At 41.1% G+C, this 26,177-nt stretch overlaps 1 protein-coding gene across 2 annotated transcripts in view; it reads right to left on the reverse strand.

The window, feature by feature from the left end:
* The window catches only part of CRB2 (crumbs cell polarity complex component 2), a 129,151-nt gene that overhangs the window by 74,535 nt on the left and 28,439 nt on the right, over nucleotides 1-26,177 (reverse strand). For both annotated transcript variants that reach the window (XM_075835516.1, XM_075835515.1), the window contains exons 3-6: nucleotides 16,327-16,522; nucleotides 16,057-16,196; nucleotides 12,552-12,734; nucleotides 10,028-10,141 (exon numbers count right to left, since the gene is read on the reverse strand). In XM_075835516.1, coding sequence (XP_075691631.1) covers nucleotides 10,028-10,141; nucleotides 12,552-12,734; nucleotides 16,057-16,196; nucleotides 16,327-16,522 — 633 coding nt within the window. The remainder of the gene's footprint in view (nucleotides 1-10,027; nucleotides 10,142-12,551; nucleotides 12,735-16,056; nucleotides 16,197-16,326; nucleotides 16,523-26,177) is intronic.

Here is a 26,177-nt window from a genome sequence, read left to right on the forward strand (position 1 = left end):
TTGCTTTGAAGGACCATTGGGTGGCAAAGTATGGACTAGAATTCTGTAGTGGAAAATTACAATTTATCTGAAGAAATTAATAAATGTAAATTATCAGAATGGCATTTGTTCCGCATGTTAAAGCAGTGCTTTAGCCAAAATAATAATAATCATAATTCGAGCACCTATAGCTCCGAAGTCTAAATTGAAGAGCCACATAATATTTTTTGGTCGCCAAATTTAAAGTCAATATTATTATATGTACAATAAAGAAAGGTTCTATGCTAGACTGTGGACTAAATATGTGTCTTATGTCCTGGCTACCTTCAGTTACCATTAGTAAGTAGGAGCTCATTACACACTTTTATACACTATTGGGTGTTGAACTCAATAATAACAGTATGCAGTAAGCTCCCATGCTTACTCGAGAGCAGTACAACCTTTTTTTAGTCCGAGGGCCACATTGTCATATTGTACTGCTCCCAAGGGCCGCACTAATACTTAGAGGTATCTCCATCTGGGACACTTATGCCATATCAACAGTAGATGCCATAAATATCTGACATGTGAGGGTTCTACTTTTGGGACTCCCATCTATTGGGAAAACACAGAAACAGACAAAAGTTTTGCAAATTCCATACCCTACAACAGAGAGAGAGCACCCTGCACTTCCTCTCCCCCTCTCTGGAGTGCCTAACAACAGGTAAAAACCCTTTAAAAAAAACAATGTGGGTAAAACTGATCCACTGCATTATGCCTGGTGCAGGGTATAACACAGGGATTTAAAGAACACCAAAGAGATAATACCAGTCTTGCATTGCCTCTCCAGGTCTGAACTAGGCATAACACAATAACAGTTTTATCTGGTTTGCTACTTTAAGTTGCATAAAACAGAACTCATACAGCCATGCGGGCCACATGATGTGCACCCATTCTCTAGAGCACCATGCCCCTTTGGCGGAAGCACCCGGATTCTTGGCCCGGCGCCCTGCATCCCCAGACGACTACCACATTCAATTGCATCTGTGTCCTCAGGACATACACTACCGTTCAAAAGTTTGGGGTCACCCAGACAATTTTGTGTTGTTTTCCATGAAAACTCACACTTATATTTATCAAATGAGTTGCAAAATGACTACAAAATATAGTCAAGACATTGACAAGGTTAGAAATAATGATTTTTATTTGAAATAATAATGTTCTCCTTCAAATTTTGCTTTCGTCAAAGAATGCTCCATTTGCAGCAATTACAGCATTGCAGACCTTTGGCATTCTAGCTGTTAATTTGCTGAGGTAATCGGGAGAAATTTCACCCCATGCTTCCAGAAGCCCCTCCCACAAGTTGGATTGGCTTGATGGGCACTTCTTGCGTACCATACGGTCAAGCTGCTCCCACAACAGCTCTATGGGGTTGAGATCTGGTGACTGCGCTGGCCACTCCATTACAGATAGAATACCAACTGCCTGCTTCTTCCCTAAATAGTTCTTGCATAATTTGGAGGTGTGCTTTGGGTCATTGTCCTGTTGTAGGATGAAATTGGCTCCAATCAAGCGCTGTCCACAGGGTATGGCATGGCGTTGCAAAATGGAGTGATAGCCTTCCTTATTCAAAATCCCTTTTACCTTGTACAAATCTCCCACTTTACCAGCACCAAAGCAACCCATCACATTACCTCCACCATGCTTGACAGATGGCGTCAGGCACTCTTCCAGCATCTTTTCAGTTGTTCTGCGTCTCACAAATGTTCTTCTGTGTGATCCAAACACCTCAAACTTCGATTCGTCTGTCCATAACACTTTTTTCCAATCTTCCTCTGTCCAATGTCTGTGTACTTTTGTCCATATTAATCTTTTCCTTTTAGTAGCCAGTCTCAGATATGGCTTTTTCTTTGCCACTCTGCCCTGAAGGCCAGCATCCCGGAGTCGCCTCTTCACTGTAGACGTTGACACTGGCGTTTTGCGGGTACTATTTAATGCAGCTGCCAGTTGAGGACCTGTGAGGCGTCTATTTCTATTTAACTAGAGACTCTAATGTACTTGTCTTGTTTCTCAGTTGTGCAGCAGGGCCTCCCACTTCTCTTTCTACTCTGGTTAGAGCCTGTGTGTGCTGTCCTCTGAAGGGAGTAGTACACACCGTTGTAGGAAATCTTCAGTTTCTTGGCAATTTCTCGCATGGAATAGCCTTCATTTCTAACAAGAATAGACTGTCGAGTTTCACATGAAAGCTCTCTTTTTCTAGCCAGTTTGAGAGTTTAATCGAACCCACAAATGTAATGCTCCAGATTCTCAACTAGCTCAAAGGAAGGTCAGTTTTATAGCTCCTCTAAACAGCAAAACTGTTTACAGCGGTGCTAACATAATTGCACAAGGGTTTTCAAGTGTTTTCTAATCATCCATTATCCTTCTAACACAGTTAGCAAACACAATGTACCATTAGAACACCGGAGTGATGGTTGCTGGAAATGGGTTTCTATACACCTATGTAGATGTTGCATTAAAAAACAGACGTTTGCAGCTAGAATAGTCATTTAGCACATTAACAATGTATAGAGTGTATTTCTGATTCATTCAATGTTATCTTTATTGAAAAAAACTGTGCTTTTCTTGCAAAAATAAGGAAATTTCTAAGTGACCCTAAACTTTTGAACGGTAGTGTAGGTACAATTGAATACTACAGGGGGCACCGTGGCACTCTCTACAGGGGGCACTGTTCGTGGCACTCTCTACAGGGGGAAATATCTACAGGGGGCACCGCGTGTGGCACTCTCCACAGGGGGCACCGCGTGTGGCACTCTCCACAGGGGGCACCGCATGTGGCACTCTCCACAGGGGGCACCACGTGTGGCACTCTCCACAGGGGGCACCACGTGTGGCACTCTCCACAGGGGGCACTGCGTGTGGCACCGCGTGTCTTTGATTGGGGCCCCAGAAATGCCAAATCTGCCGCTGAGGGTAAGTAAAAAGATACTGACTGCTTAGACCCTGTATCTAAGCCTGTCATGTGAAATTCTATCTGCTGTGCAACACTTTCTGAAACTTTTGTTACACACCGTTTTAATCCATACTCACAAGGTTACAATCAATAAAGACCAAATGATTCGATAAAATCGTTAAAAGCACAAGCGGCACGCCAAATAGTCTCGCCCGACCCTGGGTTTCGCCCTTCGGGCTTGCTCTGGGGCATGAGTGACATGTCCAATGAAATAGCCGCTACTACGTTGATATGCATGTACCAAAATAGTTAAAACATCATATTTTAAACAAATTTTACAATGTCGGCAATAGTCACATGAATATATCAAATAATACATAAAAGGACAAACATTATTAAAGGATGTATATTTGTAAAAACGTTCTACAAATGTTCCTGTAATTTAAACTTTATAAATTATTTCATATTCTAGTTGATTTCGTATTTACCGCTTATCTGGTATGTGTGGAGCTAATCTCCCCACCAGAGTCGAAAGACAGCTAAACCAATCCGAGGACTGATTCGACGGTCACCAGTAGTTCATTTGAATATACGATCTGCTACGAAATGGGCAGTAATTCATTAGGGAATATGAACTACTACATAGTCAATGGGGAATCCAGATCACATTAATCTACAGCACATATCTCCAAAAGTAAGTAATTGACAATAAAAACCAACTACTTTATATTGCACAAGAGGAAGAAATCAAAATTCACTCCAAAATGCAAACTACTGCATCATTAGTAAAAGAATCGGAATAACATATTCAACTCCATATTCTAGATAAACAAATTCTCTGCGTCATATTTCACCAGGATAATTGAACCAATATAAATTGTAACAATATTCATTTCATCTTATACAAGGGGAATAACTAAGCTGTAGTGTTAGCAATATGTTAAACATAGCGACACTACATTCTACAAAAACATTACCCATTTATTAACCATGGCAAGAATGACTCCACTATATATGGAAGGAATAGATGTTTGAAATCATCCATACACACATTTTTATAGAAAGGATTTCAGTTCTAAATCTGAATTGAGTCCTAAGGGTTGGAGCGTTTTTAGTCGATATATCCAAAAACTTTCTTGTTTACTCATTTTTTTAATATAATCCTCTCCCCTTCAATGGTTATTAATAACCTCAATACCTAAAAATACAGTGTCCTTAGGATCTTTATTGTGCACTCTAGCATAATGTGGGGATACACTGTGGTCTAATTTGCCTTTCCTAATGTTGTTGCAGTGTTCCGCTATCCTTGTTTTAAGTTTGCGAGCTGTCCTTCCCACATAGAAGTATCCACATAGGCACCGTAGTAAGTATATGACTCCTTTAGTATTACACGTTATAAATTGTTTAATATAATCATTTCTTTTATTTTCAGCATCTGAAAAAAGCGTACAATTTCTCTTTCTTTTGCTGTATCCACCCTAACTACATGCTTTGCACCTGTTGCAGGGAAAAAAAACTTTTGCAATATTAATAGATTTTAATGGTGGTTTTATATAACTATTGGTAATTAAATCTTTTATATTTGGTGCTCTGCGATGTATCCAGCAAGCTAGCACCTGTAATCGGATCATTACTGACAATATGCCAGTTGTCTTTAATAATGTTCCGTATTGCTGAAGAGCCTGATGAATATGTTGTAATAAACGGAACCCTAATAATTTTTGTATCTTTATTTTTAATAGTTTCCATACACAGTCAATTTTTTTTATTATTATCGCTCGGGTTCGCCATAATTTCTTCTCGAACATCCTTTAGTGCTGATGATGCTCTTTGCTGGTCATAACTACGTTCTAGCAGACGAGATTTCATAATTTGTGATTGTGTATCAAAGTCCTCTATTTTAGTGCAATTTATTTTTATCCTATTGAACTGCTCCTTTGGGATATTCCTAAACCAGGGTTTAAAATGGCAACTAGAGTGCTCAATGTAACTATTGCAATCTGTGGGTTTAAAATAATTTCTAGTACATCATTTCTCATTCTCTATAAAAATTTCTTGATCCTGAAAGCCGACATTACGGTCACTATATTCGGCAGTTAATACTGGATTGTGTTCATTGTCATTTATATAATTAATGAAACATATCAGGTCCCCTATTTTACCTTCCCAAACAATAACCACATCGTCTATATAACGCTTATACATTTTTATAGATTTCAAAAATAGATTGTTACTTGAGTAGATAAAGGAATCCTCCCAGACCGCCAGGTACAGATTAGCGTAGCTGGGTGCAAATTTCGCACCCATAGCGGTACCAGCGGTCTGGAGGTAATAAACCAAATCGTACAATAATAATTATTCTCTAAATTAAACCTAATAAGGTCTACAATAAAGAAACTTTGTTCAAGTGTCATGATTTTGTCCAAACTCAGGATATTTTCAACAGCCTAAATCCCTAAGTCGTGCGGTATACAAGTGTATAATGATGATATAGAACATGTACATAGGGTTATCTCTACTAACATCTATATTATTTAATTCTTCACTCAACTGTCTAAAATTCCTAAGATAGGATCTGGTGGTTACACCATATTTTTGCAGAAAGCAATCAACATATTCAGAGATACGACAAGTGAGTGAGTCTATTCCAGCCACAATAGGCCGACCCGGATGGATTTTATTCTTATGGATTTTTGGTAAATAATTAATTACTGGGGTCTTTGGATATTTGACATTAAGATACTCAAACTCATTCTTGTTTAAAATGCCCCTCCTTTTTGCATCTAAGGGCGGATTCACACGAGCGTGTGCATTTTGCGCACGCAAAAAAACGCAGCGTTTTGCGTGCGCAAAAGGCACTTAACAGCTCCGTGTGTCAGCCCCGTATGATGCGCGGCTGCGTGATTTTCACGCAGCCGCCATCATTATGACACTCCGTTTGGATGTTTTCATTCATAGTTTTACAGCTGTTGTGCGAATCCCGCGCGTCCCACGGAAGTGCTTCCGAGTGGTGCGCGTGGTTTTCACGCACCCATTGACTTCAATGGGTGCGTGATGCGCGAAATACGCACAAAGAACGGACATGTCGTGGGTTTTTCACAGCGGACTCACGCTACGTAAAAATCACGCAACTGTCTGCACGGCCCCATAGACTAATATAGGTCCGTGCGACGCGCATGAAAATCACGCGCGTTGCACGGACGTATATCCCATTTGTCTGAATAAGCCCTAAGAGTAGACTCCCCAACTGTTTTTTATGAACTTCCATTGGGTTATTTTTAAGATTCTTATATGTAACACAGTCAGATAGTCTCATCATTTCAATATGATAGTCAAATTTATTTAAAATGCCAATCCCCCTCCTTTATCTGCAGGTTTAACAGGTTCTTTTTCAAGATCTTTCAGGGCAGTTTATTTTAATATATATATATATATATATATATATATATATATATATATATATATATATATATATATATATATATATATATTTTTTTTTTAACACAACAGTGTTTAACCCCTGGAACTAATCTACTCATTGTGCTGTTCCTCCTACCCTGCTCCAGGATGAATTGTTTATAACACGCAGCTCCCACTGCATTCTCAACCTCTCCTGCCCTCCAGGGAAGCTGACATAGCAGGACTGAGGGCAGGGATGGCAGACTCCTCCACTGGTCACTGTCTGAAGCTCCAAGCCAAATCCCTTCTTCTTTAGACTTCATTTCCTTTCATTAAAGAAAATATGTTTCCCTAAGGCCTGCACCTTATGTACAATCCATAAAAAGTAGTGAAACCTGTGTAATTCTCCACATCTGGGATAGCAATTACATTTTATGAATTTATTACATATATCCCACAGTTCTCTCGGTAAGAGGACATGTCTCCTTATAGGAGGAAATGAAGTGCAATAGGTACCTAATCATAATGGGGTTATCTTGCCTGCGAGTGGGAAGATGTAGGAGACGGAAATATCTCTTTTCAGAAAAGTACACCTAACAGACGTCAGGGGCACCCGACTATCTACAGGAGGCACTGTGTCATTATCTACAGAGGGCACTGTGGTGCTATCTACTCCTCCAGGAGCGGAATCCCTGGCCAGAGTGCCGGCAATGATCTGGCTGGGGATTCCACTATCTGCAGGAAAAAAGCGCTATCTGCAGGGGGGGCATGGGTGGCGCGCTATCTAGAGGCGGCTGTGTGGCGCGCCATCTACAGAGGGCACCGTGGCATCTACAGAGGGCACTGTGGTATTGTCTACAGGGGGGTGTGGCACTATGAATGAAATTCATCAGTTTTTAAAACGGACAGTGATAAACGGATGCAAAATTAGTCATAATCGGCCATCAAAAACAGAAGCAGGGAACAGATGCAAGACGCCAATCAAAAACGGACCAAGATGGCTGTTTTTAACGGCCGACACCTGGACCTTATTGTTTGAATATAAACTATAAATAGCATAGATGTGGGGTGAGATTGGGTAGCTGTAAAGGCACTAAAAACTAGCTTTTCCCTGAAGTTAGGACTAGTGACATCTTTGCAGGTACACAAGGCTGCTTCGAAGATCTGAGATGAGTTGAGTGGATAGCAGCTGCCTCCTGGGCTCTCCCTCTCGGCGCTACACAGACTATGACACTCGTGACATTACAATGTGTGTGTCAGAGCAGAGGAGAGCCCTGACATGCCTGGATCACGTTTTTTTGTGAAATGGCAAGTACACAACATGTATCTAATCTATCATGTATCCAATTTACCACACACAATTCTCACATTTTCAGACCTTAGACTACCTTTTTGGTGGACCATTGTGGTAAAAACGGATGGTAAGAACAGATGACAACTAATGACAACTGATGGTTTTGAAGTAAAAAATTGTGAAAAAGCCTGATGGTAACGGATACATTTTTGCATTAGTTGTAATCACTTGAGAGACAAAAGAACTGATGCTACTGATGTGAATGCACCGGATGCATATGTATCTTTGTGTTTGTTTGCTATAGCGTTGCAGTCACACCAGATTAGCACCTACTTATTTTTTTTTCACTTTGTTAGAATCGGGCGCCAACTTTGTCTTCTGCATGATACTTTTATTGATCACATGCTATTAATATGTAAGTTTATTTCAATATTTTTTTATTTTTAGTTGATTGGCTAAACATTCAGGAGCTTCAACTACGGAAGCTGAGAAGCATGTGCAACAGTAAACTTTAAAGGAACTTGAGTTACAGAATACCTACACAGTGGTGCCACCTTGCACATATTCCAAACTGCAGCATTCATAAAGTAGTGTAGACCAAACAGATAAAAAACTGATTATTGTGCCCACTATACAAAATAATCCATACAATTTTAACAGCCAAAAATCAGAAACCATAAAGTAATCAGATAGAGGAGTGCAGTATTAGTGTGCCAGCCACAATGCCCCATAATACAATAATTATCTCCTTTATGGCCCTTCAGTAGCCATTCAGCAGCAATGGGCCCATCTCTCCCTGTGTTATTCACTCTACAGTCAGCGAACTGAATACTTAAATCAAAACATATGTCTGGGGCACTAAGATGATGCCAGGAATCTGGCACTCTCGCTAAATCTTGGCCACTAGTTTGTCATGGGATTTAGAGCCAGGAGCTACATAGAAGCGGCCACCCTAGCTGTAGATGCATCCATTCCACATCTCCATAAGGAAACAAAACATAGTAACTGTGCCCGGAGGCAGCCAGAGTGGCGGATCTGTGCGGTGACCGTATGTCGGACACGTTCCGATCATATACGGATGACCTATAAGGTGGCTAGATCATCAGTTGTCAGAACATGGAAAACCCCTTTAAGGATTGCATTTTGAAAAAGAACTGTTTATTAGAAAGTTAGAACTTCTCTACTACTCTGTTAAAGGAACCCCAAACATACAAAGAGCACGCAAAAAAAACTAATCCCAGCATTTTCTCCCTTAAAGACGCTCTGTCACCAGATTATAAGTGCCCTATCTCCTATATAATCTGATTGGCGCTGTAATGTAGATAACAAGTGTTTTTTATTTTGACAAACGATAATTTTTGAGTAAGTTATGAACAATTTTAGATTTATGCTTTTGACCAAGTGGGCGTTGTAAAGAAGAGTGTATGCCGCTGACCAATAAGCGTCATACACTTCTCTCCATTGATGTCCATTTGTATTCACAGCACAGCGTGATCTCACGAGATCATGCTGTGCTGTCACATACACCCACATTAACTTTACTGAAATGTCTTGAGAGTGAATAGACATTGCCTCCAGCCAGGATGCGATGTCTATTCACACTACCGACACTTTGGTAAAGTTTCTGTGGGACTTATTCACGGCACAGCATGTTCTCGTGAGATCACGCTGTGAATGACAGCACAGCGTGATCTCGCAAGATCACACAGTGCTGTGTGAGTAATTCCACACAGAAACGTTACCGAAGTGTCGGGAGTGTGAATAGACATCGCATCCTGGCTGGAGGTCTTTACATCCTGGCTCTTTACAATGCCCACTTGGTCAAAAGTTAAAAAATGTCCAGTTGGGCATTAAGAAACGAATTAGCATAAATATAAAAATGTTCATAACTTGCTGAAAAATTATCGTTTGTCAAAATAAAAAACACTTGTTATCTACATTACAGTGCAGATCAGATTATGAAGGAGATAGGGCATTTATAATCTGGTGACAGAGCCTCTTTAATCTCCACCTTTCCTTTGCTCCTATTTTGTCTCGTATTGCAATTAATATTAAGAAATATATGAAGAAATCTTCTACATATGTCCCAGGAGATGAGCTATTTCCCCCCTCCTCCTCCTCCTCCTCCTCCTCACAATTGTGTGTCTGGCTGTAAGATAACTGGCTGCAATAGGATTCCCCTCCCTGTCTGCAGTAGGAAACAAGGATCCAATGCAACGGCACCCACTCCGAAGCTCAGCATCCAAAAATGAGACAGATTAGCAGGGTATGAACCAGTGTTCTCTGCAGTTTTTCTACAAGACTGTTTTTGTCAGCAGCATGCAGACTGACAGTGTGAGCAAGTTTATATTCACTTTACTTTTATGATTTATCTCTAAGTTTAATATTCCTTTAAGTTAGCAATATATAAATGTCTGACTTACCACTGTATCCCGGAGCACACTCACATAGGAACCCATTCAGATAATCAAAACAGGATCCGCCATTCTGACACGGAGCAGAGGCACATTCATCAATATTCACAGAACAGTTTTCCCCTAGAAATGAAGTACAAGGGGTTATCTGCAATATACTATGTCCATACTAAACATAGCTAAACTGCTAACATTTAGTGTTCGTACGGTTTTATTTTACTTTACAGAATATATTCCATGTGTGTTATGCCAGCAGTCACTTACCACCGACATTTCCCTCTTACCGGCAGCCGCGACCAGATGACTGTGCATCTCCACCTACGTCTCCCTTCCCAGGGACGCCGGTACGCTCTGCATTCTGCCTTCTCCCCTGGACTGTGCTCGTATGGTGCGCGCACACTAGTGCTTGTTCTCAAAGGGCCAGTGCACACACCTGTAAAAGTGTCCCCAGCTTATCCCTGGATACCCTGAACTATTTAAGAAACTCTGCCCACTAACCAAGTGGCCGAGCAATGTTGTTACTAACCCAGTGCTAGTCTGCAAATGTTCCGTATCCAGTTTCCTGAATCCCGTGTCCGTGGTCAGTCCCGTGTCCGTGGTCACTCCCGTGTCCGTGGTCAGTCCCGTGTCCGTGGTCAGTCCCGTGTCCGTGGTCAGTCCCGTGTCCGTGGTCAGTCCCGTGTCCGTGGTCAGTCCCGTGTCCGTGGTCAGTCCCGCACCAGCCTGCTCCCAGTGATCCGGCACCAGCCTGCTCCCAGTGATCCGGCACCAGCCTGCTCCCAGTGATCCGGCACCAGCCTGCTCCCACTACATGCAATCGGACTGTATCCAGCCTGCCACTAAGGTACCATCTTCCTGTGACTGACCTATATCTGTCTTGCCAGCAGCTACTCCGTTACGGCGGAGTAGCCCAGTGGGTTCACATCCCCAGTAAACATTACACAGTGGAGGAGATTTATCAATGCAATTACGCCGGTTTTCTATCAAAATTCCATTGCTAAAAAGTAAATCTTAGATTAAATGCAATATTAATGAAGCCATTCTTTCTATAGAAAAAAGTGGTGGTGAGCAAAGTGGTGGTGAGCAACACCATGTAAAGCCAGCATATATGGGCTCAGAAGTATGCCAGTATTAACAAATCTGCCACGTTAAGTTTTGTATGGTTACTATAGAGATTATAGATTCAATAAGCGAGAGGGAGACAAGACAGCATTAGATCCTTGTGATAGCAGTTCGTCCTGCAGAACAAGGGATGTCCCCTGATGGCAGCTGTTGGGGGGGGGGGGGGGGGAGATAGGGTAAGTAAGATTTCATGCCCGATCCTCTTCTCCCAACAACATCTGTTGTCAGGGGACAGTCAGGTGGCCCTCATACACATTAAATTGTTAGCAGATCCTGCCAAAATCTGCAAGCTCGACCAACATTTATCTAATAGGCATACGCAGCTTTACATCCTAGGAGACTAGCGGGGCACAAATCAGGGGCACGTGCTCTATACAGACTAACACAGCAGAGAGTGTTTGGAGATTTTAGCTTCATTTAGTGTCAATAGTACATGAGTATTATTGCCCTTACTATATAAATATGTATTAATAATGTAGGTTTTGTTTGAAGGTGCCTATGTCTTATATACAGGACCCACCACCTTCAAGAACACGAAAAAAAGTCAACTCTCTGAGGGATGAAAAGCGCTCTTTTTAACACTTGATGCTCATAAAAATATATATATATATAATAGTCCGTTTCCAGAGTACAAAATCTTGTTTGTGCTCGCTCGTTTGTATACATAAAAAGAAATGGATCCTACCTCAGATGCAATTATGATATGCACATGCTTGTCCCTAGCAGTTTTCCAGAAATACTATTGATGGCGTATACATTAGTATTGGATGGGTGGTGTTTATGGACAAGCCATCTATGTGTATTACCTAAAAAACACATTTCAAGAAGCACTTCGGCTAGTAAAGTGTATTCACTTACAAGGCACTGTATTGAACAGCTCGCCGCTCAGTTCCTGCCCACTGTTGAGTCACGTAATGCCCACTCTGTCCCTCAGAATCCTATAGGGTCTGATGTAGGCACCAGAGGTCAGTCTCTCAATGCAAGTCTTTGAGACTCACATCGAGGCTCTCATAAACTTGCATTGAGAGACTAGGGAAGAGCGGAGTTTTTTTTTAACCAAAGTGCCTAAATAAATATTCACTCACATTATGGTAACGGTCTTTCTAAAAAATTGGCTCTAGAGAATGTTCAGGATTTATTTATATTAGATTGTGAGCCTCACTTCCTGTACAGATCTAAGGATTATGTGGGAGCCATATATAGCACAGGTGATAGTAATTTAAAATTAATCCTTACTAAACAAAATACTTCTACAAAATAATTTCCCCATAAACACACGCCAATATATTTAAACTATGGGATTGAGCAAAATTAGAGAAAAATAATCTCTGTCTGTACGATGCCTTGGTTTAGATAGAAGCAATAACCCAAATGAATCCAGCAGACCTGGGTTTTAATAGAAGCTGCTTACCTGTGAATCCGGGTTGACACCTGCACACATATCCTGCAGCTTGGTCATAGCTGAAATCTGAACTAAACTCTTCTTGTGTTCCATAAAGTGTCTGATTTGACCGTTCTAAACACCAGGCGCCATATTTGCATGGGCGGTCAGCACATTCATCAATATCCAACTCACAATGATCTCCAGAATATCCTGTAAAAACAGTAATGTAAAGCAGAATTGGCAATTGGGCTCTCCAACATCATAGTCCGAGTCGCATAATGTGTGCGGTTTAACTTGTCTAAGGTGGTCAATTAAAACATGTCGATTTTATTCCATTAGGAAAACAGGATGAGGAGATAGATATTTTCCAGTATACAACCGTAATTTGATTCGAGTCTATGGCCAGCTTACAGTATAAAGCAGCAACTTAAAAGCCAAGAGGTCAGCTTTGAAGCCTTCCTACAGACTTGCTGGCCCCTTCAGCCAGGCACGCAGCAGTTGAGGCTCAACCTCATCCCAGCACGTGCCTTGACTTCTTGCTGGACTTACAACATTATCCACCTACATCCGATCAGTTACTCCTAGATGAGTATCACATTTATACAGTTATTTCTTGCCCCTGAGTTGAAATTTAGATTCCTCATTAAATCGCCATTTTAAAATGTTTTTATTGATTTTCCCTTCTAACCCCCACCCTTTTCCTTTTCTTTTGATTATGCCTATATTCTTGCCATGGGTCCATATACCATATGGGTCACTGATGATCCTATACTGATCAATAGTTTTTCGCTGCTCTCCTCATGCCCTTAATACAAGGATCACACAACATGTAAGGCCTGAGATCGCCACAAGAGGTTCAAAGCATTCCACTATTACTGAGGTATCCATGCTAATGTGATCTGCTTGCAAGAGAGATTCCCAGTCACCTACACACAACTCCTGGTCATCTGAGAAGTGGCGCTGTGAGTACGGCCCGATCCCTCACTGATCCTGGGAGAGGCACAGAGGGGACCAGAAGTACCTAGTCTGTAAATGCAGCATGCGCCGATTTGTTTAGGAGTATTTTAGAGCCAGCAGAAAGGTCCACAGTGGGAGTGCGGGGACAGTCGGGGTCACCTGCCTAGTTGCATTCAGTGGGGTGGGGAGTGTAGCACCACCTGTCAGAAGCGAGGTTCCACCAGTTGCGGAGCGAGGGGATGAATGGCTAGTATGACGGCGGTGGGTGGTTTGGTGGCTGAGCTGTCGAAAGAGGTTCACCTGGTGCATTCTGCCTGCTTTGAGGGGCTTTTGAGCACTCACTTGAAGCCTGAGGTCAGGGAACAAATATGGAAACTGGATTACGTTGAGATATTGTCACTGTTGCCGTTAGAGAAATGTAATCTTGTTTGGGCTAAACCCACACAGGTAGAAAAGCGTACTTTTTCAAATTGGCTACAGGCCTTTGCGATTTTAGCCAATGTAATAGGGGGGAAATGGTGCCGAAGAATTGTTCAGCACAATGTTGCTACTTAGATTTCATTGGAGAGCCTCTTAGACTGCATGGTAGGAACTCATGGTTTCGGAATGATGAGCACTTTTATCAGCGGAACAGTGAGCCCGTCATTGCGCTGGGATCATAAGGTGATCACCCTTTGGATGCGGCTTGAAGGGCTGCCCTGCCCTTTCGTGAGGCTGCCGTCGGCTAATAAAAGAGGTCGATCCAGACATCTGTACAGTCTCTTATTGTCCTTTGATTCTGCATAAGCTTGGGTTTTGCAATATGAAAAAGGGACTTTGTTGGCTAAAACGGACATCAAAGCTGCTTTTCGTTTGTTACCTCTCCATCCGGTTTGTGATTGGTAGTATGCCACTGGCAGGGGCAAAACTTGGTCAACCGCTGTCTCCCACTGGGCTGCTTAATTTCGTGAGCCTATTTTGAGACATTTACCACTTTCCTTAAATGGATGGTGTGATACAAGGCACAGTTTGCATCAGTGTTGCACTACCTAGACGACTTTGTTTGTCGTTTCCCGGGTGATGCGTTTTTGTTTTTTTTAAAATTGGTATCGCTGCATCTGTAAAAGTCCGAAACTATTACAATATAGCATTATTTGATTCGCACAGTAAACGGCGTAAAAAAACCACCACATGTTTTTTGGTCACCATAGCGCTAAAAAGAATAAAATAAAAAAATTATAAAAAAGTCGTATGTACCAAAAAAACGGTGCTAATAAAAACTACAGCTTGTCCTGCAAAAAATAAGCCCTCACACCGCTCAAACGATGAAAAAATAAAAAAAGTTATGACTCTCAGAATGTGGTGAAACCGAACAAATTATTTTTTTAACCAATAGTTTTTTTTCTTTGTAAAAGTAGTAAAATATAAATTTTTTCCTATTTTCTGTTGTCTAAAATCTGGGTGAGTCTTATAGTCCCAAAAATACGGTATTCAGAATGAGTGGCATCCATGTCCTAATTGTTGGGTCTGTTTTTTGATACTACTCTACTACATTTACAAGTAAATTATCTGCTATGTAGTAATATCACTTCAAAAAAAATCATTAACCTGATAAATCAATGTTTTTGGTAGAACACTACTGTACATAGCTGGAGATATACGGACAGCTTTGGAGAGGACATTGTCGAATTGTTCAAAAATATCTTTGACAGATTTGTCCTTGTATGGCCAGTCTGTCGTTCAGCTTTTTAAGTCTGGCTTATTTTGGTTACACAATATGTTGTTTATCATGAAATTATATGCAAAAATGTAATATTATATTGAAATTAAGTGGAGATAAAACCTGAAGTTCATCTACAGAATCTGGCAGACGTAAAGCTGGTCATTATGTAGAAGTCAGCAATAGGGAACAGTGATAACTCCGCTCCACGTCCCTGATGGACTTATCTAAAGCTTCATTCACTATGGGATATTGGACACAACATGCCCCTGGCGAATATCGTTTGTTTTTTAATGGAATCACTGGTATTTTTTTTCCATTTAATATTATTAGAGTTAGAAATATACACAATCCCAAGGTATTCTTACATAGCGATAAATGAGAAGATATATAAGTGTATCACCGTACAAAGGGACATAAGGAAAATCAAAGCAAGTATGCAACCATATGGATTAGGATAAGGAAACCCTCAACAGAATGGGCATACTGTGGATTTTATAATTTCTGCATGGATTTTTTCTGCTACATGTGAATGGAGTTTTCAAATGGTGTTCAAATTTGAATGTAAACCAGTTTGCTATGTTTTAGGAATAGTTGCAGGCAGGGGCATCCATAGAGGAGAGTAGGCCCATAGCAAGAGCAAAATGAAATTCCTAATGCCGGCTATTGAGAGAGGAAGCCCAGTGTATGGTTCATACTACCCATGGGGAAGACCGCTGGGGCAATCATAGTTTAGGCCGCTTCCTCCATGTCCCCATAGTAGCTACCATGTCGGTCTGTATAGTATGTACACCCTTGATTGCAAATTATCGCACAAATATTTTGAGGTAGATGGGAGTATCGACATTTATTGTGAGGAGTTAGCAGTGCACTCACCTGCCCAACAGAGACAAGCATAGCCGTTGATTCCTTCCTGGCATGTGGCATTATTCATACACGGGTTGGAGGCACACTCCAAGATATCTATTTCACATGTATTTCCTAAAAATCCAGTGTTAGAGCAGATGCAGTGGAACCTGTAATTTAGAACCCAAGTAAAGAATGTACCAGCTACCACACGGCATCACTTAAATCATTCACTTATTTATGGGGTCAAAAGTAAAGCAAAAATCCAAAAGGTAAAGTAGAAAATCTGGAGCAAACAACCTGTTAATGGCATCAATGCAAATCCCTCCATTCTGACACGGTTGGGTTTGGCACTCGTCAATATCTATCTGGCACAGCTGGCCTTCATACCCGGAAGGGCATTCACAGGTGAAAAAGCCAATGTAATCCTGGCAAGTGGCTCCATTCTGGCAGGGGTTTGACTGACACTCGTCAATCTCGGTCTCACAGTTGACACCTTCAGACACAAAAAAATTAATCACATTAAGTTAATGAATCAAATCAAGGTGATATAACAAAATTTTTACAAAGCGGAAAACTCCTTATGCAGAAATAATCTGGCCACAGGTTGTCCTGATGCTAAGACCCCCAGCAATCAGCCACAATCTGCAGGGGAACCTAACAACAAGTGTTGTTAGGTTGCCCTGAAGCACCTCTACAGCAGAAATGAAACATTACATGGTACCCATAGAAATTAATGGGTTGGGATTGGCCACTCATTTGATTGAACGGTATGTAATATATTTCCCCTGTAGCGGCTGCTAGAAGGGAAATTTATAGCCTGATGGTCAGAGAAGCTGGACCTGCAGTGATCAGCTAGTCACTCGGCCGTCTTTTATTTATAGGCTATGTATACCTTTGAAAGGCAAAACATTTTTTATTTTATTTTTTTAATAAAAAGATGTATCCGTGTGTTTTGTGTAACTTTGTAAATACTTTGTATTACAAATAGTTTTTACTTATTTTTAGATGCAGCTGCTCTGTATTCTCTATAAAGAGCTGTTGTATCTAGCTCTTTTCACTGAATCCGTCAGTCCTGCGGACCTGACTGGTTCATTGACAGCTGATCCTTCGTGTCTCTGACACGCAGGATCCACCTGTAAACTATCACATCTAAGTTATAAACTTAGATGTGACAGATAACAGGTGGATCCTGCGCGTGACCCGCCGACACTGAACCAGTCAGGTCTGCGGGACTGACCGATTCAATTATTAGCGCTAGATACAGCTGCTCTGTATAAAGAATACAAAACAGCTGTATCTCAAAAAGAAAAAATTATTTTTAATAAAAATCACAAAGTTACACAAAACACACCTTTTTATTAAAAAAAAATGTGGGCCTTTAAAAAGGGTTCATCTTTATAAGATAACTCCTTTAGGGACTCCGTAGTCTTACTTGTACTTCATAGTAGATCTTAGTTTGTCAGTTTTCAATATTTAGTCTGATTGAATACACAATATTTTAGCACTATAATATTAACCGGTTGCCAACCGCCGGCTGTATATAAACTTCCGTCGGTCGGGAGCCTTAAAACCCGCGATAGAGTATTTATGGCACGGGTTTTAGCTTGCTGCCCGAGTGATCGGGCAGCTGAATGTCGGGTCTTCGGCAGTCAGTCACACCCGATGACCCTGAGGAGAAGATAGAAGCAGCTTTCGCTGCTTCTATCTTCTCTGTTCACTTGTACACAGCGCTCAATCAGTGTATATGAATAGAGGTCCCATGACTGGTCACATGATCGCTGGGTGCCGTTAGACCCAGCAGCAGCCTGCCACTAACTAGACCCAGCACAGCCCTATTAGTGACAATAGTCACTATAAGAGGGCTGATGTGCAGTCCCAGTAATAGTGGAAAAATAAAAAAAGTCTCCCAAAAGCTCTTCTGTCCTTTGAGGGACAGACCATAATAATAATAAAATAAAGTGCAAAAAAACATAATTACATATAAAATACCGACCCAAAAAAAACCTCCCCCCGCCAATAATTGTCATAACGCTAGCCCAGACCCAATTACCCTAAAATAGACATGTAATATATCAAAATATACGGTAGGCAATAACTATCACACATAAAAGGTCTATTTTACGGGAAAACTAAATTTTTACCAGAAAAAGAAATTTGCTAAAAAGTAAAAAAAAAGCATATTTTATTATTCTTATCAAACTTTAAGCCTAGAAATTCTAAAATACCAAAAAATGTGTATAGAAATGATTAAAAAAAAAAGAAACCTGCATCGTCTACGGAAATATATATATATATATATATATATATTTAGTCACTAAAATCACGTCGCTAGCCCAACAAATTAAGTTATAGCCTAACGAACGCATGCTGAAAATGCCTAAACGGTGTCTGGTCCTGAAGGCTCAAAATAGCCCAGTCCTGATCCGGTTAAAGATAATGACGATCAAGGATTTATTACCCAAGTGTGTTAGAGATAAACACAGAGTATATTGTTCACAGGTTCAGACAGCAGATGGCAGTATAGTACCATGCAATTACTATCTTCCTGCTCGTTGATTGGATTTAAATGTACAATCCTCGAGACAAGAGAAAGATATTATGAAAAAAAATCACAATTTATCACTTATTTTTTTCCATTGTGCTCACATTTGTATTAAATTCTTAACTGCCATTTACTTAATAACGTAAGCAGTAAATGTAAAGCACCAGATTTGAGGATGAAAGCAATTGCATAACTGGCAATTACATAATATACTGTTAATACTGAAAGGTCTGCCTGTAGCCTTTGTGATAACAACCTGAACACCTGTAGGAAAATTATAGAGTATACCGTAATCCAGTGAAATATCTAGAGAGTAAGCTCTGGCACCTTGAAATTGATGTTCCTTACGATAAAAGGGAACATTGTAAGTTATAACGATATATTGGGAAAGTGCATTCAGAATTGTAGTAAGATTAGTGTGTAAAGATGTTATTTAAAAGATGCAGAATTTACTTAGGAGGAGGGGGAAAAAAACACCGCCCCAAGACTCCTGCCTTCTTCTGATGCTGATCGCTGCTGCAGTCGTCTGTTTTGATACAGCTGCAGCGCCCAGCGGGACATTTTGCAGACCGCCCAGGACAGCGGGACATCGGTGATAAACCGGGACTCTCCCGCCGGATCTAATGTATATAATGTAGTGGCAAACTGGGAAAAAAAAATATTTGTGGGGCAGAACAGGAAAAAAACAGCGATTCCTCAATATTTTGGGTGGTTTTGTTTTTACGGTGTTCACAGTGCGGAAAAACAGAATGTTAACTTTATTCCCCGAGTCAAGACAATTACAGCGAAACCAAATTTATCCTTTTTTTTTAATGTTTTACTACTTTCACAAGGAAAAAACGGATTGTTAAATAAAATTTGAGTTTTGTCGCCATATGTTTTTTATTTTTCTGTTGATGTAGTGGAATGAGGGCTTATTTTTTGCGGGGCGAGTTGTAGTTTCTATTGGAACCATTTTGGGGTTCATGAGAATTTTTGATCACTTTTTATTTAATTTTTGTGGAAGATGAAAGGTCTACAAAACAGCAATTCTGACGTTTTTAATTTTTTATTTTGTGCGGAGCAAATAATTCTATATTGTAATAGTTCAGACTTTTACGATACATCGATACCAGTTATGTTATTTATTTTTACATTGTGCTTGAGGGTAAATGAGAAATGTATTTATTTGAAAAAAAAACTTTATTTTACGTTTCTTTTTTTTTTTTTTTTTTACTAGCCCCCCCTAGGGGATTTGAACCTGCTAGATTGCTTGCATGATATACTGCAATACAAATGTATTACAGTATATCGTAATACTGACAGCCTCAGGCAGGGCTACATAGGAGTACAAAGATGGCAGACCCCAGGCTGCCATGCCAACAAACGGCACCACCCGATCGTGTCGCGGGTGGGGGGGTTCCTTGGAACGTTACTGTTTTTAGTCATTTAAATGCCACAGTTGCTATTGACCGCAGCATTTAATGAGTTAAACGTGCAGGATGCTGCTCGTTACCCGGAAGTGTCGGCTGTAACACACAACCGACATGCTCGTTCTATGGTGCGGGCTTAGCCCGTGAGCCCGCTCCATACTCCCCCACCAGAGTGTGTCTTGTATATACGGCGGATATCGGGAAGGGTTTAAGGGTGTATTTAGACATTGCTGTTGAGGTGCGGTCAAAACTTCATCCAAAAAGCGCATGCGTGTTTTACTGCTCTTTTCTGCATTTTTTTCAATGCAGTCGGTTAAAAAACCAAAACGCACCCAAAAATCGCTGGCGTTTTTAGCGCAATTTGATGTCTTTTTAATGCAGTTTTAACCGCACTTCATAATGTCTGAATTTCCCCTTATGGTATATACCATAAATGTCTAATAGATGTGGGTCCCAGCTCTGGGATCCACACCTTATCCAGAACAGGGGTCACCTGACCCCTGTACCACCTAGTGATGCGGCTGCTGCTTCCTGGCGGAGAATGAATGGAGAGGTGTCTGCGGCTTTCTCTTTGGGAGTGCACGCTTGCTCGGCTGTTTCTGCAACTCCCACAGATCACAATAGAGAGAGTCGCACTTCTCGCGGACACCTTTACATTGATTCTCTGTCTAGATGTGGCCAGTGTATGGCATTGTTTGGGCAATGTATAACGCAGTTGTGTGGCATTGTATTACTTGGCACAGTAGAGTACGGCTATTTGTGCACCGACTGGTAATTTTTCGGTATCTTTTCTATTATTCAGTGGTTTAACTAGGAGGGCTAGAAGGGCATGTGCTTCTGGTTGCTGGGTACCAACAAGCCACTTTGCCTTGGCCAGGATAAATAAATACAGGGAAACTTAAACTTTGCCGGGTGAAACAAAAGCCTAGTTATGGCTCGGTTTTATCGTAGATATACAATTTTTATATTTATCTGTAACTTGTTTCAATCTATTTTATATATTTTTCCCATCCTAAAAAAGGTTAGAGGGCCCTGGTATTACTCAAAGACAGCGATTAGCCATCAGCCAAATCTATAATATGGGTTTTGTACGGCCACGCTGGATTTAGTACTACTCCTTCAGCATGTCCGGTACTTCGTCGTCACTTTTGATCTCTGTATACCAAATTAACCCTCTGTCTTGACAGGGGCAGCTTCTTAGACTATTTAGATTATGCCTGCTGTGAATCCTAACTGACTAGTTAATTTTATTGGCTGCGTGACCTAACCAAGAGGAAACCACACAATAGGATAAATGCATTCACCACCAGTGTCTTTCAAATCTATCAGCGCAGAACAGCAGATGCTGCGCTCCCATGATGGTGAGAGGCAGGGGTTATAAACCAGTGTTTACTGGTGGTTCCTGCTGCTTGACCATTAAATCTTTTAATTCAGAAAAAAAATGCTGCTATGTAGGTGGCCGGCCACGTAGAATATATAACCTTATTGAACTATAATCTTTACCACAGTCACTGTGGTCACAGGTTTTCTTTTGTGTCTCCTTCACAAAAGGAAAACTCAATGCAATTATTAAGAAATTCTCCAAACTCCCTAAGGCTGAATTCACATATTGAGTTTTGATGCAATTTTTGGAGCAAATACCAAGAGTGGATTTAAGGGGAATAAGAAATCTAAAGGAAGAACTTATACGTAGACTTCTTCCTGGATCCACTTCTGGCTTTGGCACCAAAATCTGCAACGAAAACTTGATTTGTGTTTCCAGACTAAGGCTATGTTCACATGGCATATGTTTGAAGCGCAAAAATATGAGGCTGATTTGAGAGGAAACAGCCTCTGAATCCATTATTAAAACTGATTTTCAAATAATTTTTGCTAGCGTTTTTATTTAAAGTGTTTTTTTTTGTAGGGTTAATAGAAAATCAGCTTTAAAACGTCACTTCCCTTTTACAAAGTGTATTATAACGAGGCGTTTTTTAATTCAGAAGTTTAAAAATGAGCCCCATGTGTACTAAACGGTGTATTTCCCATTGAAATGACAGTTAAGCGGTTTGCAGGCATATTTCCAGTGTATTTCAGAGTGTATTTCCCTCTTCTGACGTCTGCTCCGCCCCCTGGATGACGTTTCAGGCCATGTGATGCTGCAGCCTGTGATTGGCTGCAGCGGTCACATGGGACGCAATGTCATCCCAGGAGGCCGGACTGCATGAGGAGGACGTTCTGGGTAAGTATGTTAATTTTTTTTCTTCCGGCGTTGCCATTTTGCGGCGTAAACGCTGTGATTACGCCGCAAAACCCGCCACGCTTGGCTTTCTGTTGCGGGTTTTGCAACCCCATTGAATTCAATGGGGAAAACCCGCAACAGAAAACGAACAAAAACGCAGCATAAATTGACATGCGGCAGAATTAAAATCAAGTTATTAATGTTTACGCTGCAGTTTTTTTCCGCAGCGTGGGCATGAGATTTTCTAAATCTCATCTACTTTGCTGCTGCTGTAAATGCTGCGGAATTTCTGCACAGAATTCCATTGCCGAGATTCCCCAGGGTTTACGTTACGTGGGAACCCGGCCTAAGGGTGTATGCATGGTCCAAAACCTCACGCTTTTTACCACAAGTTGGCATGATTTCGCAATGCTGTTTTTGGCCGCACGCAATTGACAGGTGAAACACGTTAAAAACAAGTGTTTCACCTGTTAAAAAAAAATAAAAAAGTTAAAAAAAATGCACCAATTTCAGCAGTTTTTGACCACGCGGCACACTACGGGCTCCTCTAAATATGCTGTAAAATGTATACAATTTTGGACAACTAATAAGTTAAGGAGCAACCACTCGTTTCATATGAAGCAAATGCTTGTGCAAAGACAGATGGACTGAAATGGTGAAGTGTACCACTGCTGAGTATATTGACCAACAACACTCTAATGCCAGGTTGGCACAACGATTTTCCGCATCACGATCATCATACTTTGTCATCGCAGTAGAAAGTAGTGGGTCATTGCCCTTTAACATTATGGTGGTAGCATGATGTATGCATTGCATGCTGTTTAATGCGCCTGCAATTTCAGATTGCAGAAGATCGGACATCCCACAAAGCAATCTCGTCTGTTAGAGATCAGATTACTATATAGTTAGTGTAAATACTATGTCTTTGGATCCTAATTCACACTTTTGTGACCTTTTTTAGTCGCCATCTGTAAACTGAAATGAAGTCAGAATATAAACCTACACTATAAGGCTAGGGCTCTACAGCAATTATCGTGATCACAGGAATACGGTCGATCACATAAGATTGTAGTGCAATATTGTGTTTAATATGATTTCATACGCCCCATAATACAGGAATACATACGATTTCATGGGATATTGTAATCGTAAAATTGTTAAAATGAGGTGTCTTTTTTTGGGTGGGGATATTGCAAAGTCTTTTAAAAGAAGGCTCCTCTCCTAAATCACAGATGTAAAAATCCCATGAGATTTTCTGCAATGTAATGCAGCTTAAAATTGCAGATCACATCACAGTTTGCCGTGGAGACCCAGCATAAGAGGCGAAATGACTGCAGTCCCACCGAGTTATGTCGCAATTGTAAAGGTGGAGCTCCCCTATAGCTGCAGGTCAATACTCATTCAGTACCTGAGTTTGAGACTATTTATTTAGAGTCTTCTGACCAACAATAATTTGCATCAAAGATGTTGTATAACCTGAATAACATTATCACACCGGCCTTCTCTGCTGCGCCTCTCCATCTGCTTGTCTAATAGGATTAGGTAGGTTTTCTAACAAGCTGTGGGGGTCTGGGGGTCTTCTTTCAACTCCCAGACAGAAATGTTACAAATCTTGTACAGTGATTGATCACAAGAAGAATTCTTTGGCTGTGCACCTCACATTCCCACACACATGTATAGCTGTCATTAGTTTCTGCCTGATAGTGCCAGGCTGTGGTCTGGAGCTGGTGGGGGGCAGCGAGGGTTTGCACAAAACAAAGGACTGGATTGCAAACTGCATGAATACTACGAGCGGGCGCTGGGATTACTATTGTGATCATGCACTTTCACAACAGTCCTGCGCAAATCAAAGACTTAGGTGGACTTTCTGGATATAAATACTCTATGAAGAACAAGTATCCAGACAGAGGAACCCCGACTGTCAGCAGCTGGTAAATGTCAAATTAAAAGGGTATTCCACAATCAACACAGACAAGTGATAAGATAGGGTTAACATTTCCAATCCTTGCTGACAAGACTGCTATTAGGCTGGTTGACCTCATTCAAATTTTGTTTTAACCCTTTCTTTTCCTGAATGAACAGGGGAGAGGAAATAGTGGCACGGTTTACAATACGGACATTCGTAAGTATCATGTCCTTATGGCAGCATGTATGCAGAAAAACAATGCCCTTCCCCGCAACGGTGGTCACCAAAATTCTCATTGGGAGATATAAGGCCAGACCCACACGTATTGCAACAAATCCGCTATGTCAAAATCCAAATGTGTTATTGTGTTACATTCGTATTCCGCTGCAGGTTCAGTTGCGAATTCACTGCACATTTCATTCTTAGGGATTGTCTACATGTAACGGATTTGCTGGAGAAAATTTACGCAGCATTTATGCAACAACTAGCAGACAATCCGCACCGTTTCATGCATTTGGTGCGTTTTTTTCAAGGGCTGTGTCATGGTGTTATTTCTTCTTCATGTGATGTCATTTCCACCCCACTAGAACTACGCACCGCAGGTGAATTTCTGGACTGAATTTTTCCGCAGAGTGTGGATGACATTTGTTAAATCACACCCACTTTGCTGCTACTGTATTCCGCAATTCCGGATGGAAAATACGCAGCTAATCCAGTACGTGTGGACAAGTCCTTATACATTAAAGGTGTGAAATCCCTGGTGGATACCTGTGACAAACCCACAACAGAATTGACATGCTACAGCATGCTTGCTTTTCCGCTACATGTGCGTGGGGTTTTGAAAACTCCATCTGCATGAACAGGTGTGCTCCTGTTGTAACTGATGTATTTTAAAAAAAAATTCTAATAAAATATATATATATATACACACACACACAAGCCAACCATGACATTTTTTTTCCCGTTAATTTTATTTGATAATAAATATATATTTATTATGTCACAGTTGGCGTTTTTTTTAAATTATATATAGTCTACCCAGATGATCCTGCCAAGCTGTTCCGGCTACCTCCGGGCATCGGGAGCAGTGCAGGGACGGTGCTGGAAGCAGATGGCTTAGACCACTATATAGCGCTCTCTCCTATTCAAGTGAATGGGAGCAGAGCTGAAGTAACCCAGCACTACTGCTATACTGTGGTCACATGGGCTGCACCGTCATCACTGGAGACCAGAGGTGGGGAGTATGGATGCGTTCCTATGGCGACATTAGTAAAGGTAAGTATTGACTTTTTTTTCCAGGTATGTTTTACGCATTCGTCCGCCGGAATTTCCTGCAGGTTCTAGGTTGGGTATGCTGCATACTTTTCTGCAGCGTATCCAACCTATGTGAACATACCATTACAGTTTAATGACAAGCTCCGCACTACCACAACATATATGGTTGCTATTTATTAGGGCAGAGAATTAACCCAGGGTTCACATAATGGCTTTGCATGCCCCAATAATTTTAAGTAATTCATGTAGAATATAACAGCAGGGAATATATGTGTGTAATTAAATATGTATTTTTTAAAGGGTATATATACACACTAATATAATAGTTAGTGTATATTTCTATGCGGTCAGATTTTCACAAAGCCCTGCGTTTTTGTGTTAACTGTATTTTTTTTTTATTCTAGGCTTATCTGCCCCCTGTAGATTGTGCCACACAGTTCCCCCTGTAGATAGTACCACACATAGTGCCCTTTGTATATAGTTGCCATGAACTGCCCCTGTAGACCATGCCGAACAATGGCCCTTTTAGATAGTGCTAGTGTCCCTTGTAGAAAGTGCCCTACAGTTCCCCTTCTAGATAAGAGCCACGCAGTACCCCCCGCAGATCGTGCCACAATGCTCACTGCAGACCATGCCACAGAGGCCCCTCTAGATCGTGCCACAGTGGCCCCTGTAGATCGTGCCCCCAAACAAATAAAACAAATTGTACTTACCTAGCCCCATTCCCATGACAAACAGAGCTGCTCTGCAGGCCTCCTCAGCCACGTTAGGCCTGCAGCCTATGAGATGCCG

This window comes from Rhinoderma darwinii, chromosome 8, assembly GCF_050947455.1.
Source record: "Rhinoderma darwinii isolate aRhiDar2 chromosome 8, aRhiDar2.hap1, whole genome shotgun sequence".
NCBI lineage: Eukaryota > Metazoa > Chordata > Amphibia > Anura > Rhinodermatidae > Rhinoderma > Rhinoderma darwinii.